The sequence below is a fragment of the Eschrichtius robustus genome, chromosome 10 (assembly GCF_028021215.1).
Source record: "Eschrichtius robustus isolate mEscRob2 chromosome 10, mEscRob2.pri, whole genome shotgun sequence".
NCBI lineage: Eukaryota > Metazoa > Chordata > Mammalia > Artiodactyla > Eschrichtiidae > Eschrichtius > Eschrichtius robustus.
The window spans coordinates 68,749,873-68,766,231 of NC_090833.1; the positions used below are offsets into that span (position 1 = coordinate 68,749,873).

General features: G+C 35.9%; 1 protein-coding gene and 1 long non-coding RNA gene across 5 annotated transcripts in view; one reads left to right on the forward strand and one right to left on the reverse strand.

Annotated features, from left to right (window-relative positions):
* Positions 1 to 16,359, forward strand: part of DENND4C (DENN domain containing 4C) — a 130,754-nt gene that overhangs the window by 58,572 nt on the left and 55,823 nt on the right. For 2 of the 4 annotated variants that reach the window (XM_068552562.1, XM_068552564.1), the window contains exons 10-12: positions 680 to 855; positions 13,403 to 13,509; positions 14,323 to 14,541. In XM_068552562.1, coding sequence (XP_068408663.1) covers positions 680 to 855; positions 13,403 to 13,509; positions 14,323 to 14,541 — 502 coding nt within the window. The remainder of the gene's footprint in view (positions 1 to 679; positions 856 to 13,402; positions 13,510 to 14,322; positions 14,542 to 16,359) is intronic. The other 2 variants (XM_068552563.1, XM_068552565.1) reach the window with 1 other exon arrangement.
* The window catches only part of LOC137770126 (uncharacterized), a 53,971-nt gene continuing 51,839 nt past the window's right edge, over positions 14,228 to 16,359 (reverse strand). Inside the window, exon 4 of the long non-coding RNA XR_011075128.1 lies at positions 14,228 to 14,383. This is a non-coding gene — a long non-coding RNA (uncharacterized lncRNA). The remainder of the gene's footprint in view (positions 14,384 to 16,359) is intronic.

Below are 16,359 nucleotides of genomic sequence, written 5' to 3' on the forward strand. Positions count from 1 at the left end.
TAAAATTTTAATTTTTTTTTTTTACTTATCAAAACTTGTCTTTTTTCCTTTTTTAAAAAGAACACATTGATACAATTAAGGTAGAGCTTTATAAAGGAAAGCTGGTAAAGATTGTTGAGGTATGTTTTATATTGACTAATATTTTTAAGATGCCAAGATTCACTGAAGTTGGATAATATTATGTTTATTTGGGCAGTTACGAAATTTTTTTTGTTGAAATTTTTAGTTGACTGTTACTGTTCCCAAGAGAATCATTTAAATTTTTTTAGTTCTTGGTGTTCTTAGTTGGATTTTAGTCAAAGGTTATCTTGAAAATTAACAGATGAATGAAATGCATCAGAGTTAAAGATCATGAGTTTGTTTTATAAAATTTTGGGCAATTTTTTCTCCTCTTTCACTTTCTCTATAAAATGGGAATGTGGATTTTCTATAGGCATTAGAAGGATTAACATGCAAAGAGCTGTTAGCATTTTAATTGTGCTTATGATCATTGTCATTCTTGAAGATTTTAATCACATTGGCTCATAGTATTGCCTAGCAGTGTTTTATAGTCATTTAGTTTTTGGAATGAAACTAGACTTAACTGCTCTGTAATGGTCCCTTTCAGTAGTATTAGTTAATTACTAATTCTCATTGCAAATTTAAAACTTGGTTAATTTTTTAAAACTTTTTTTCCCAGATGATCTTTCCATTTCAGTGGCAATGCCCATATATTCCCCTTTGTCCTCTTTCACTGGCAGCAGTGCTTAGTGCACCTTTACCATTTATAGTTGGAGTTGACTCAAGGTATTTTGATCTTCATGACCCACCACAAGATGTTGTTTGCATTGACTTGGATACAAACATGTTATATGTGTAAGTTGATTCTTTTTATATTATCTCCATTTATGTTTTTCCCCACATGTAGTTATAGCTCATTGAAAGCATATACAAATATGCTACTTTTAAAAGTTGGTAATAAGTCTTCAGATTCAATACAATGATTCTCAATCAGGACAGGTATCAGAATCCTGGAATGTTGTGTGGTTTGAAAAAGATTGTGTTCAATATTATAATAGTTTATATTGGATAATAATGTTAACAGTAGGCAGGAGATATTTATGTTTATCAGAAGAGACTATGGATTATTAAAAAAAAAAAGGTTAAAAACACTGCTTTCAGAGCTCAAGAGATGACATGCTATCTAGGTTTAATTCAAAATCCGTGTGTAAGCTCTTAAAAAATGGCTTTACCTGTTTGAGTTTAGTCACAATATAGGGTAATATGCTGTTTTCTTAGTTGTCAAGATTTGAATTTTATAGGGATTACAGAGAAATTGATATTAAAAATCAGTCAGAGTTTGTGTTTACTGAAGGTGATAAATATGTATAGCAGTGGTGTAACTGAGAGTTCAGAGAGTAGAGCACCACACTAATAAAAGAAGATTCATCCATCCAGTTCTAGATGGATGTTGAGGAGCGCCCTCTGCAACCCCGCCCTCACAAAAACAACAAACAACGTGGGTAAGGGCAGTAAGTATTGAAAATTCCCTAGTATTAGTGCCAAATTCCAGGTCCGGGATTGCTTTTATTCTTTACTGTTTGATACTGGCAGAAAATGAATAGAGTAAGAATTTGGGATGAGACTTCAATGGTTACAGGAGTAGAATTGGTTGGGAAAATAACCTTGAGTGAACCAGAAGAATAACTTAAGGAAGGAAGAAAACACTTAATGTACCTTAAAAAGTAATTTTGAAATGGACCTACCATTGTATTTTGAAAACTGTGTAATTGTGGTAGCTCTTCACTATGTTTGTTTGTTTATTTATTTGGGTTTTCAGTACTTTTTAAAAATTGAAGTATAGTTGATTTACAATACTGTACTGTTTTCAGGTGCACAGCATAGTGATTCAGTATTTTTACAGATTATATTCCAATAAAAGTTATTAAAAGGTAATAGCTATAATTCCTTGTGCTATGCAGTATATCCTTGTTGCTTATTTATTTTATACATAGTAGTTTGTATCTCTTAATCCTATACCCCTATCTTGCCCCTCGCCCCTTTCCTCTCTTCAATGGTAACCATTAGTTTGTTTTCTATATCTGTGAGTCTGTTTCTGTTTTGCTGTACTCATTTTTTGGTTTTATATTTTAGATTCTACATATAAGTGATATCACACAGTATTTATCTTTCTCTGCCTAATTTCACTGAGCATAATATTCTCTAGGTCCATCCATGATGCTGCAAATGGCAGAATTTCATTCTTTTCTATGGTGGAGTACTATTTTATCATATATATATACATATCATCTTTATTCATTCGTCTGTTGACGGGCACTTGGGTTGCTTCCATGTCTTGGCAACTGTAAATAGTGCTGCTAGGAACAATCAGGTGCATGTATCTTTTCAAATTAGTGTTTTCATTTTTACTGGATATATTATATACCCAGGAGTGGAATTGCTGGATCATATGATAGTTCTATTTTTAGTTTTTTGAGGAACCTCCATACTGTTTTCCGTAGTGGCTGCACCAGTTTACGTTTCCACCAACAGTGTATTAGGGTTCCCTTTTCTCCACATCCTCGCCAACATTTAGTTTTTGTTGTCTTTTTGCTGATAGCCATTCTGACAGGTGTGAGGTGATATCTCACTGTTGTTTTGATTTGCATTTCTGTAGTAACTAGCGATGTTGAGCATCTTTTCATGTGCCTGTTAGCCATCTGTATGCCTTCTTTGGAAAAATGTCTTTTCAGGTCTTCTGCCCATTTTTTGATTGTATTGTTTGCTTTTTTGATAATGAGTTATATGAGCTGTTTGTACGTTTTGGATATTAACCCCTTGTTGGTCACATCATTTGCAAATAATTTCTCCGATTACATAGGTTGTCTTTTTGATTTGTTGATGGCTTCCTTTGCTGTGCAAAAGCTTTTAAATTTAATTAGGTCCCATTTGTTAATTTTTGCTTTTATTTATTTTGCCTTAGGGGACAGATCCAAAAAATACTGCTATGATTTATGTCAAAGAGTGTCCTGCCTGTGTTCTCTTCTAGGAGTTTTATGGTTTCAGGTCGTATATTTAGGTCTTTAATCCATTTTGAGTTTATTTTTGTATATGGTGTGAGGGAATGTTCTAATCTCATTGTTTTACCTGTAGCTGTCCAGTTTTCCCAGCACCACTTATTGAAAAAACTGTCTTTTCTCCATTGTATATTCTTGCCTCCTTTGTCATAGATTAATTGATTGTAGGTGAGTGGGTTTATTTCTGGGCTCTCTGTTTAGTTCAGTTGATCTATGTGTCTGTGTTTTGCCAGACACAAAACATGCTGTTGCTGTTTTGATTAGTGCAACTTTGTAGTATAGTCTGAAGTCTGGAATGGTGATACCTCCAGCTTTGTTCTTTTTCCTCAGGATTGCTTTGGTAATTTGTGGTCTTTTGTGGTTCTTTATGAATTTTAGGATTGTTTGTTCTATTTCTGTGAAAAATGTCATGAGTATTTTGATAGGGATTGCATTAAATCTGTAGATTGCTTTGGGAGGTATTGGTCATTTTAACAATATTAATTCTTCCAATTCCAGAAGAGCAAGGGGTATCTTTGCATTTTTTTGTATCATCTTCACTTTCCTTCATCTGAGTTTTCAGAATGTAGGTCTTTCACCTTCTTGGTTAAGTTTATTCCTGGGTATTTTATTCTTTTTGATACAATTTCAAATGGGATTTTTTTTTTTACTTTCTCTTTCTGATAGTTCATTATTATTGTAGAGAAAAGCAACAGATTTCTGTATATTAATCTTGTATCCTGCAACTTTGCTGAGTTCGTTTATTAGTTCTAATAGTTTTTGTGTGGTGACTTTAGGGTTTTCTTCATTTTTTTAAAAAATTGAGGTACAGTTGATATACAGCTCTACAGCCAAGTGACTCAGTTATACACATACAGACATTCTTTTTTTGTGTTCTTTTCCATTGTTGTTTATCACAGGATGTTGAATATAGTTCCCTATGCTATACAGTAGGACCTGTTGTTTATCCATTATAAATGTAATAGTTTGCGTCTGTCAACCCCAAACTCCCAGTCCTTCCTCTCCCTCCCCCCTTGGCAACCGCAAATCTGTTCTCTGTGTCTAGGAGTCTGTTTCTGTTTTGTAGATAAGTTCATTTGTGTCATGTTTTAGATTCTAGGGTTTTCTATATAAAGTATCATGTCATCTCTAAATAGTAACAGTTTGACTTCTTCCCTTCCAATTTGGATGCTTAATTTAATGGGAAGGCTTTCAGCATTTCACCATTGAGTATGATGTTAGCTGTGCATTTGTCACATATGGTCTTTATTATGTTGAGATATGTTCTCTCTGTACCCACTTTGATGAGAATTTTTATGATGAATGGATGTTGAATTTTGTCAATTGCTTTTTGAGTGTCTGTTGAGATGATCATGTGTTTTTTGTCATTCCTTTTGTTAATGTGGTGTATCACATTGATTTTACATATTTTGAACCATCCTTGTGTCCCTGGAATAAGTCCAACTTGATCATGTGTATGATCCTTTTTATATATTGTTGGATTTGGTTTGCTAATATTTTGGTGAGGATTTTTGCATCTATATTCATCAAAGATATTGGCCTGTAATTGTCTTTTTTTGTAGTGTCTTTGGTTTTAGTATCAGGGTAATGGTGGCCTTGTAGAATGAATTTGGGAGTGTTTCATCCTCTGTAATAATTTGGAATAGTTTCAGAAGGGTAGGTATTAGCTCTTCATTATATGTTTGGTAGAATTCCCCTGTGAAGCAGTCTGGTTCTGGACTTTGTTGGCTGGGAGTTTTTTTTATTACAAATTCAATTTTACTGCTAGTGATTGGTTTGTTCAAAGTGTCTGTTTCTTCTTGATTCAGTCTTGGCAAATTTTGTGTCTAGAAGTTTATCCATTTCTTCTAGGTTGACCAATTTGTTGGCATATAAGTGTTCTTAGTATTCTTTTACTTTTTTTTTTTTTTTGTATTTCTGTGGTGTTGGTTGTTATTTTTCCTTTTTTCATTTCTTATTTTTTTAAATTTGGGTTTTCTCTTTTCTTCTTGGTGAGCCTGACTAAAGGCTTATCAATTTTTTTTTTCTTTTTTCAAAAAACCAGCTCTTGGTTTCATTGATCTTTTCTATTTTTTTAAATCTCTTTCTTATTTATTTTCTCTCTGAGCTTTATTATTTCCTTCCTTCTGCTGACTTTGGCCTTTGTTTGTTCTTCTTTTTCTAATTCTTTTAGGTGGTAAGTTATGCTGTTTGTTTGAGATTTTTCTTGTTTCTTGGGGAAGGTCTGTATTGCTATAAACTTCCCGCTTAGAACTGCTTTTTCTGCATCCCATAGATTTTGGAGTGTAGTGTTTTCATTTTCATTTGTCTTGAGGTATTTTCTGATTTCCTCTTTGATTTCTTTATTGACCTGTTGGGTTTTTTAGTAGCATGTTTTTAGTCTCTGCACGTTTGTTCTTTTCTTGTTTTCTTTCTGTAGTTAATTTCTAGTTTCATACCATTGTGGTTGGAAAAAATACTTGATAAAATAATTTCTATCCTCTTAAATTTGTTAAGACTTGTTTTGTGGCCTAGCATGTGATCTATCCTGGAGAAAGTTCCATGTGCACTTGAAAAGAATGTTAATGATGCTGGTTTTGAATGTAAATGTTCTGTAGATATCTGTTAAGTCCGGCTGGTCTGTTGTGTCATTTTAGACTGCTCTTGCATTATTGACTGTCCGTTGATATAAGTGGAGTTTTAAAGTACCCTACTATTATTGTATTAGTGTCAATTTCCACTTTTGTGTCTGTTAGTATTTGCTTTATATGTTTAGGTGCTCCTGGGTGCACGTATGTTGAGTGTAATATCATTTTCTTGTATTGATCTCTTTATCATTTTATAATGCCTTTCTTTGTCTTTTGTTATAGTCTTTGTTTAAAGTTTATTTTCTGATATGAGCTTTGCTACCCCCACTTTCTTGTCATTTCTGTTTGCATGAAGTATCTTTTCCCATCCCCCCACTATCAGTCTTTTTGTGTCTTCAGCTCTGGAGTGAGTCTCTTGTGGATAGAAGGGTCTTGGTTTTTTGTCCAATCAGCCACCATATGTCTTTTTTTAAAAAAATATTTATTTATTTTATTTTTGGCTGCGTTGGGTCTTGGTTGCAGTACGTGGGATCTTCGTTGCGGCCTGAGGGATCCTCCACTGCAGTGTGCAGGCTCCTCGTTGAGGTGTGCGGGCTTCTCTCTAGTTGTGGCACATGGGCTCAGTAGTTGAGGCATACAGGCTCTCTAGTTTGGGTGTGTGAGCTTCAGAGCACATGGGCTCTGTAGTTGCGGCATGCGGGCTCTCTAGTTTTGGCCCACATGCTCGATAGTTGCAGCACGCAGGCCTAGTTGCCCCATGGCATGCGAGATCTTAGTTCCCTGACCAGGGATCGAACCCGCGTCCCCTGCATTGGGAGGTGGATTCTTCTTCTTCTTTTTTTTTAAGTGCTTTCTTGTTTTTTTTAACAATAACTTTTTTTTTTTCTGATTGCAATCCATGGGATTCTTTTTTTTTTAATGGTAAATTTTATGTTATGTATATTTTACCATGATTTTATTTTATTTTTTTTAACATCTTTATTGGAGTATAATTGCTTTACAATGTTGTGTTAGTTTCTGCTGTATAACAAAGTGAATCAGCTATATGTATACATATATCCTCATATCCCCTCCCTCTTGCGTCTCCCTCCCACCCTCCCTATCCCTCCCCTCTAGGTGGTCACAGAGCACCGAGCTGATCTCCTTGTGCTATGTGGCTGCTTCCCACTAGCTAGCTATTTTACATTTGGTAGTGTCTATATGTCAGTGCTACTCTCTCACTTCGTCCCAGCTTACCCTTCCCCCTCCCCATGTCCTCAAGTCCATTCTCTGTTCTGCATCTTTATTCCTGTCCTGCCCCTAGGTTCATCAGAACCATTTTTTTTTTAAAGATTCTATATACATGTGTTAGCATACGGTATTTGTTTTTCTCTTTCTGACTTACTTCACTCTGTATGACAGACTCTAGGTCCATCCACCTCACTGCAAATAACTCAATTTCGTTTCTTTTTATGGCTGAGTAATATTCCATTGTATGTATGTGCCACATCTTCTTTATCCATTCATCTGTCAGTGGATACCTAGGTTGCTTCCATGTCCTGGCTATTGTAAATAGCGCTGCAGTGAACATTGTGGTACATGTCTCTTTTTGAATTATGGTTTTTTCAGGGTATATGCCCAGTAGTGGGATTGCTGGATCATATGGTAGTTCTGTTTGTAGTTTTTTAAGGAACCTCCATACTGTTCTCCATAGTGGCTGTATCAATTTACATTCCCACCAACAGTGCAAGAGGGTTCCTTTTCTTCCACACCCTCTCCAGCATTTATTGTTTGTAGATTTTGTGATGATGGCCATTCTGACCGGTGTGAGGTGATACCTCATTGTAGTCTTGATTTGCATTTCTCTAATGATTAGTGATGTTGAGCATCCTTTCATGTGTTTGTTGGCAGTCTGTATATCTTCTTTGGAGAAATGTCTGTTTAGGTCTCCTGCCCATTTTTGGATTAGGTTGTTTTTTTGATATTGAGCTGCATGAGCTGCTTGTATATTTTGGAGATTAATCCTTTGTCAGTTGCTTCGTTTGCAAATATTTTCTGGGAGGTGGATTCTTAACCACTGGACCACCAGGGAAGTCCCACCATATGTCTTTTGATTGGAGCATTTAGTTCATTTACATTTAAAGTAATTATTGACAGGTATGTAATTATTGTCATTTTATTACTTGTTTTCCAGTTGTTTTGAGGTTTTTCTCTGTTATTTCTTTTTGTTTCTTCCCTTGTGGTTTGATGATTTTCTTTAGTAGTATGCTTCTGTTCCTTTCTTTTTAGTTTCTGTGTAACTATTGTAGGTTTTTGATTTGTGTTTACTGTCAGGTTTATATATTGTTGACCTATAACTATGTCTACTTTTTTTTTTAAACTGGTAGTAATTTAGTTCAAACACATTCTAAAATATCTACATTTTTTTTACTCCCTCTCCCCACATTTTGTGTTTTTGATGTCATATTTTATATCTTCATGTTTATGTCTTAACTGTTTATTGTAGTTATAGTTGCTTTTACAGTTTTTTGTCTTTTAATCTTCATATTGGCTTAAGTGGTTGATCTTCAGTCCTTACTATACATTTGCTTTTCCTAGTGGGATTTTCCCTTTCCTATAGATTCTTACTTTTTTGTCCATTTAGAGAAGACCCTTTCACAATTCTTTTAGGGTAGATTTAGTATTGATGAACTCTTTTAGTTTTTGCATGTCTGAGAAGGTCTTTCTCTCTCCCTCTAGTCTAAATGATAATCTTTCTGGGTAGAGTATCCTGGGTTGCAGACTTTTCCTGTTCTGCACTTTGAATATATCATGCCACTCCCTTCTGGCCTATAAAGTTTCTGCAGAGAAATCAGCTGATAGCTTTATGGGGGTTCCCTTGTATATGACACTTTGCTGTTCTCTTGCTGCCTTTAGAATTCACTGTTTACTTTTAACTTTTGTCATTTTAGTTATGATATGTCTTGGTGTGGGCCTGTTTGGGTTCATCTTGTTTGGACCCTCTGTGCTTCCTTTACCTGGATATCTGTTTCCTTCCTCAGGTTTGGGAAGTTTTCAGCCATAATTTCCTCAAATACATTTTTGATCCCCTTTTCTGTCTTTTGGTATCCCTATAATGTGAATGTTGGTACGTTTAATGTTATTCTATAGATCTCTTAAACTGTTTCCATTTTTTTAAATTTGTTTTTCTTTTTTTTCTGTTTTTCTTTTTGCCTCGTTAGTCCCAGTGGTCCTCCAACCAGCCAAGGGGGCTTGTCTACCCTTTGTAGGACTCCAGGACTGGGGTGCCCTATCTATGGCTCTCACCACTCACTCCCCTGAGAGGGTGTCCACCTGTGTAATCTCCCATTTCCTCTGAGTCCCCTCCCATGGGCACAGGTCCCAACCCAATCACTTTTCTTCCCTTCCATGTGTATCTTTCTTACAGCCTTGGTGGTACAGGAGTCCATCTGCCAGTTTTCAGTTAATTTTGCATGAGAATTGTTCCACATGTAGATGTATTTTTTGATGTGTTCATGGGGGGAAGTGAGCTCCATGTCCTTTTAGTCTACCATCTTGATTGATCTCTACTATGTGTATTTAGATTTACTTATAGCCTGGAAATAATGAACTACTTGGAAGCACTAAATATTTCTTGTCATACACATTTCGTTGTTTTTCAGTAACTATTCCTGAAAAACAGTTATTTCAAGGTTGTATACATTGTGGTGCCTTTGGAAATGATTTTGAAGTTTTAACTCAAATGTTTACCTCATTTTATTTACCATTCTGAATAAAAGAATATTATAGAGATTCTTAATTTTGTCCAGGTTTAAATAACTTCTGTATAATTTCTATTGATCAAAGCACTGTTTTGTAAAATAATTTTGAACTCTGCTTAATTGTACTTACAGAATTATGAAATGTTCTAGATACTGAAGAATTATAGAGAATAATGTAAACAACTTGCATGAATCTTCCACCCAGATTCCAGATTCCACCCACTAATACATATTATATATGTATTAGTATAAATGACATTTTGTTTTGCATGCTTTAAAAATTTTTATGTTTGTATAGTTTTCTGTGAATTGCTTTTTTACTCATCATTCTCTATGCGGTTCATCCATGTTGATACACGTAGCTCTCCTTTGTCTTCAGTGTTTATCAGTGTTGATGGGTATTTAGATTGTAGCTAGATTTTGCAATTATGAACAAAACTGCTCTGATCATTATTATGCATACTTCTTTGAGTACATGGTTAAAATTCCTCTGAAACATATACCTAGAAGAGCTAATGTTGGTTGGTAGGCATAGCTAATGCCATATTACTCTTTCCCCTCTTCATCAGCAAACGAAAATTCTCTTTGTTCCATATCATTGTCAGTACTTGTTATGATCAGACTTTCAAAGTTTTGCCAACTTGATGGTAATGGGATGTCACTGTGGCTTTAATTCACATTTCCCTAATTAGTAACAAATGAGGCATTTTAATTTCTTTTTGCCCTTTGGTTTTTCCCTCCTCTTTTGGTACATTTTCCTGTTGGGTTGTTTGTCTTTTTCTTTTGATTTGTATAAGGCCTTTATATAATCTGGAAGTAATTCTTAGTCTGTTATATGCATTGCAAATAGCTTTTGCCACACTGTGATTTGTATTTTCATTCTGTAGTGTCTTTTGATGAACAGAAGCTTATATTAATTGATCACAGTTATCAGTTTCTCTTTATGGATTGCCATTTTTGGTTCTTGTACATGAAATCCTCTGCCTTGAGGTCATGAAATATTATCCTGGATATTCTTAAAGTTGTGAGGTTTTGACTTTCTCATTTAGGCCTTTAATTTAGCTAAACTTGGTATTATTAGTGTATGATGAGACATAGAGATACTATTTTATTTTTTTTTAACATGGGTAAACAGTTGTCACATAGCACTATTTATTGACTGGTCAGTTCATCTCTTCCCCACCTGTCTTCAGTGTCAATACCATCACATATCAGTTTTTATATTTGTGTGGATATGTATCCAGGCTTATTTTCTGTTCCTTTGGTTTGTTTTAGTCTCTTGCCAGCATCAGATTATCTTTTTTTTTTTTTTTTTAATTAATTATTTATTTATTTATGGCTGGGTTGGGTCTTCGTTTCTGTGCGAGGGCTTTCTCTAGTTGCGGCAAGTGGGGGCCATTCTTCATCGCGGTGCGCGGGCCTCTCACTATCGCGGCCTCTCTTGCTACGGAGCGCAGGCTCCAGACGCGCAGGCTCAGTAATTGTGGCTCACGGGCCCAGCTGCTCCGCGGCATATGGGATCTTCCCAGACCAGGGCTCGAACCCGTGTCCCCTGCATTGGCAGGCAGATTCTTACCCACTGCACCACCAGGGAAGCCCAGCATCAGATTATCTTAATGACTTTAAAATTAAGTTGTCTACAACATGGGTGAACCTTGAAAACCTCATGCTAAAAGACCTTCTATGATCCCATTTATTTGAAATGCCCAGGGCAAATCTGTAGACACAGAAAATAGATTAGTGGTTACTTTGGGATGGGAGGATGGGGGAATTGTGGGTTAGTGACTAAGAGGGGTTTCTTTTTGAGGTGATGAAAATACTCTAAAATTAATTGTGGTGGTTGTTAAACAACTCTGAATATACTGAGAACCATCAAATTGCACACTTCAGATGAATGAATTGTATGGTATGTGAGTTATATCTCAATAACATTGTTTAAAAAAAAAGTGATGTGAAGTGGCAAGTCTCTTTACTGCTTATTCTTTAAAATTGTTTTGACTATATTTGGTTTTTTGCCTTTTCATATAAATTTTAATTCGTTTTTTAAACTCCATGCAAAATTTTGTTGTGATTTTTTTGTTAGAATTCTGTTGAATTCATAGATTAATTTGGGGGCAAATAAGATCATTTTGACATAAAGTCTCAGTACCCGTGAATGTGGTATTTTACTTCATAGGTGTTTTTAAAGGTTTTTCAATAACTGTTTCAGTTTTCTCTGTAAAGATTGGGCGCACCTTTTGTTAAACTGACTTATTCCTAAGTACCTTATGGTTTTTATTGCTACTGTAAATGGTATTTTAATTACGTTTTTTACTTGTTAGTTGCTGGAGTATAACTATCCTATTGATTTTTTATGTAGTGGTCTGCTGTCCAGCAACCTACTTGAATTCTCTTATTTTCATTTGCTTGTAGATTCTCTTCAATTTTCTGGCTATAAACAATCATATCCTCTACAGTCCTTGTATATTTAAGAATTTCTTGTCTTAATTCTCTGGCTAGGATCCTAGTGTAATGTTGAATAGAAATATTCATAACTGGTATCTTGTCTTGTTCCTAATTTCAAGGGGAATGGTTTGAGCAGTTCATCATTAAGTATCTTTATGCTTTAAAGCAAGAATTGACATCTGGCCCAAGGCCTATTTTTTTTTTTTTTTTCCCCAAAGTTTGCCAGATCTTTCTATGAAGCAAAGAAGGGAATTTCTTTTTTAATATTTATTTATTTATTTATGGCTGTGTTTGGTCTTCGTTTCTGTATGAGGTCTTTCTCTAGTTGTGGCAAGCGGGGGCCACTCTTCATCGCGGTGCGCGGGCCTTTCACTATAGTGGCCTTTCTTGTTGTGGAGCACGGGCTCCAGACGCGCAGGCTCAGTAATTGTGGCTCACGGGCCCAGCTGCTCCGCTGCACGTGGGATCTTCCCAGACCAGGGCTCGAACCCGTGTCCCCTGCATTGGCAGGCAGATTCTCAACCACTGCGCCACCAGGGAAGCCCGCAAGGCCTATTTTTGTAAATAAAATTTTATTGTATCATAGCCATGCTCATTCAGTTACATGTGGTCCGAGGCTGCTTTCATGCTACAGTGGCATATTTGAGTAGTTGCAACAGCGGTCCTGTGGTCCTCAAAGCATAAAATACTTACTATCTGATTCTTTATAGAAAAGGTTTGCTAGCCCCACTTCAGGGTTTTGATTGCTTAATAATAGATTAAGGAACCTTCCTTCCACTTCTAGATTAAAAGTAATTTCTTTTTTTAAATCATAAATAGGTGGTGAACTTTATAATGCTTTTGTATAACTATTTAGATGAGTATTAAGTTTTTCTCCTTTAATCTTAGCATGGTAAATTACATTATAAAATCAGTTAGTAGTAAACAACCCTGCCTTCCTAAAGTAAACATCTTTCTCTCTTTTTTTTTTTTTAAAATGTGCTAGCGGATTAAATTCTCTAAGAATTTAAGGTGCCAGCATTGATGTTCATAAGTGATATTGGCCTGACATTAGCTCCAGCCCATGGTTGGTACATAGTGCTTTCATCTTTGTAGCGTTTTAAATGTTTCTAATTCTGTAAAAATATTTTATTTGACTCATGCATTATTTAAAAGTGTTCTTTTGAACTTCCAGAGTAATTTCTTTTTCTTAAATGGTGACTCATTTGAATTGTGGTGAGAACATGCTCTGTATGTTACTGACTCTGATATTTGTTGAGATTTGCTTCTAATAGGTAGTTTGAAGTCTCAAGTCAATTAACTTTGACACTTAAAATATTACAATTCTGAAATGTAACTTTGAAACAAGACTTGTGTTGTATTCATAACTCCAGTTAATGAAAATCTATGTTGGAGGGTTAGAATGAGATGACCAAATTTGACTGAGGTTGGTTGAAATGAAAAGAGAACTTCTTGAAAACCACTTGTTCAGATTCTCAAATTATAACTTCAATAAAAATACCCTTTCCATGTTCTTTTTTAGTTTGACATAAGAATTTTGTTTAAGTAAAAACAGATTATAACGGACTTTATTAATCATGTTGTTATTTAATAGATCAGATGAAAAGAAGAACATGAACTGGAAGCAGCTTCCCAAAAAGCCATGCAAAAGTCTGATTAGCACCTTGAAGAAATTGTATCCCCAGCTATCTTCGGGTAAATGTGAGGAAAAAGGAAGGGATTTTTTTTTTTTTTTTTGCCATGCTGCATGTCTTGTGGGATCTTAGTTCCCCAACCAGCGATTGAACCCGGGCCCTCTGCACTGAGAGTGCAGAGTCCTAACTGCTGCACTGCCAGGGAATTCCCAGGAAGGGATATTTCTAATGAAAGAATGTATATAAGAAAATTCTTAAATTTAAACATAATTTTGCTCTGCTTAAAGGGAGTCTTATTACAAAACAGAATTCCAATAGTAAGAAATTACTGTTGTGGTTCATGTTTTTTATTTGTTTTGTTTTGTTTTTTATTTATTTTTGGCTGCGTTGGGTCTTCGTTGCTGTGCGTGGGCTTTCTCTAGTTGCAGCGAGCAGGGGCTACTCTTCGTTGTGGTGCGCGGGCTTCTCATTGCAGTGGCTTTTCTTGTTGCAGAGCACGGGCTCTAGGTGCGTGGGCTTCAGCAGTTGTGGCACGCGGGCTCTAGGGCACAGGCTCAGTAGTTGTGGCGCACGGGCTTAGTTGCTCCGCGGTGTGGGGCATCTTCCCAGGCCAGGGCTCGAACCTGTGTCCCCTGCATTGGCAGGTGGATTCTTAACCACTGTGCCACCAGGGAAGTCCCATGGTTTATGGTTTTTTGAGCATGTTTTCTGTGCCCCATCTGTGCCTCCCTGTTAGTCCCTGCCAGTGATCCCTTTACATTAATAAAGAGGAATTTGAGGAAGTCGTGGGCTTTATTTTGACAATTCCCTTAATTGTCGAATTATTAAATATATAACATTATGTATTAATGCCATTTTCTCTTCTTTCTTCATTTGTCAGTTCACCGAAAAACTCAGGAAGGTTCAGCGATTGAGATGACTCCAATTGAAGCAGATTTCTCCTGGCAGAAGAAGATGACACAACTTGAGATGGAAATTCAGGAGGCATTTTTGCGCTTTATGGCATCCATTTTAAAAGGATACAGAACATATCTCAGACCAATCACAGAGGCTCCTTCAAATAAAGCCACAGCTGCTGATTCATTGTTTGACCGACAGGGTGAGTGGCATTGAAAATATAAATACTTTTTATTGAAATGAAAAAATTTTCTGTTCGGTAGTGCCACCAAGAAATATTCACTGTATAAGTTCTTAGAAATTCATATTAAAATATGATGGTCTTCTGTGTATTTGTAATCTAGCTCTATGAATAGAATTTCTTTTAATTTTTATACCCCATTTTTTTCCTGAGAAATCTGAAACTGGAGGTGTTTAATTATGAAATGTCAAAGATGTTGCTGATATTTATAGTACTCTGTAATCAGTTATCTTAGTAGAATAAAGCTAGTGGTTTGTTTTTACGTGTTTTCTCAACTTTGCATGATTCTTGACTTTATACACTCTGGGCTTTACAGTATTCTCTAATAAAGAGTTTTTGGAATAAAGCCACCAGTTTTTAAAAATTTTTGAAAAATACAGCCTTGTTCCAGGGGAAAACACCATACTCATTCTTTTTAGTATTTGTTATTTTTGGGAATTACAAAGATTTTTGTTGTTATTCAGCAGCTCTTATATATGTAGTGGCAACCTTACAGATACATCAGTATTCATATGATAATTATTTTACATATCTATAACTTGATCCTGCAGTTATTATTATTTTTTTTTAATCTGTATTTTCCCAATAGTCCTCTTGTCTTTTCTCATTTCTGCTTTGGGACAACTTATCTCTCAAATATTTAGTCACCGCTTACCAAATCCCACTAGTTATTATGTAGGGATATAAAGAAGTATAAAATCTAGCTCCATGGGATACCCAGCGGAAAATGATCTAACGTGTTTTTAAAAATAGAGCAACTACTCAAGAAAACAGATTTTACATAATCATTCAGTGAGAGGACATAAAAATTCAGAGAAAGGGAACATTCTTCCAAATGAGTGTTTTGGAAGACTTCATGGAAGAAGAGCATGACTTTAAAGAATGGGTAGAATTTATAAATGGAGATGAGCAAGAAAGACTTTGTGAAAAACAATAGGCATTAAAAGTCAAATCTGAATTAGAATTTCCACTTTGCTATTTATGAAGCCTTCCTGGGGTTCTGTTTTGCCATTAATAAAATGAGGATGATGCCTAATTCATGGATAATTGTGAAGATTAGATGAGAAAATGTATGTGAAGCAACTAGAAAAAGTACTTTACAGTACTCGTGATAACAGTATTATTGCTAGTGGTAATAATGAAATGGAAGAAAGCTCAAGAACAAAAGCACAAGGCATGTGTATTAGTTTGCCGGGGCTGCCATAACAAAATGCCATTGATTGGCTGGCTTAAACCAGTGGTCCCCCCACCTTTTTGGCGCCAGAGACCAGTTTCGTGGAAGACAGTTTTTCCATGGATGGGGTGGAGTGGCAGGGGGGATGGTTCAGGGGGTAATGCCAGCAATGGGGAGTGGCAGACGAAGCTTCGGTCACTCGCTCGCCGTTCACCTCCTGCTGTGCGGCCCCGTTCCTAACAGGCCGTGGACCGATACTGGTCCGTGTCCCAGGGATTGGGGACCCCTGGCTTAAACAACAGAAATTTTTTTTTTTTTTTTTTTTTTTTTTTTTTCAGGATTCTAGAGGCTAGAAATCTGAGATCAGTGTGTAGCCAGGATTGGATTCCTCTAAGGCCTCTCTCCTTGACTCGTAGATGGCTGTCTTCTCCCTGTATCTTCACATAGACTTCCTTCTGTGTGAATCTGTATCTAAATGTTCTTGTCTCGTAAGGACACCAATCGTATTAGATTAGAGCCCACCCTAATTTAATTACTTAAGTTTGACTTAATTACTTCTTTAAAGGCCATATCTGCAAATACAGTCACACTTTGAAATCTCGGGA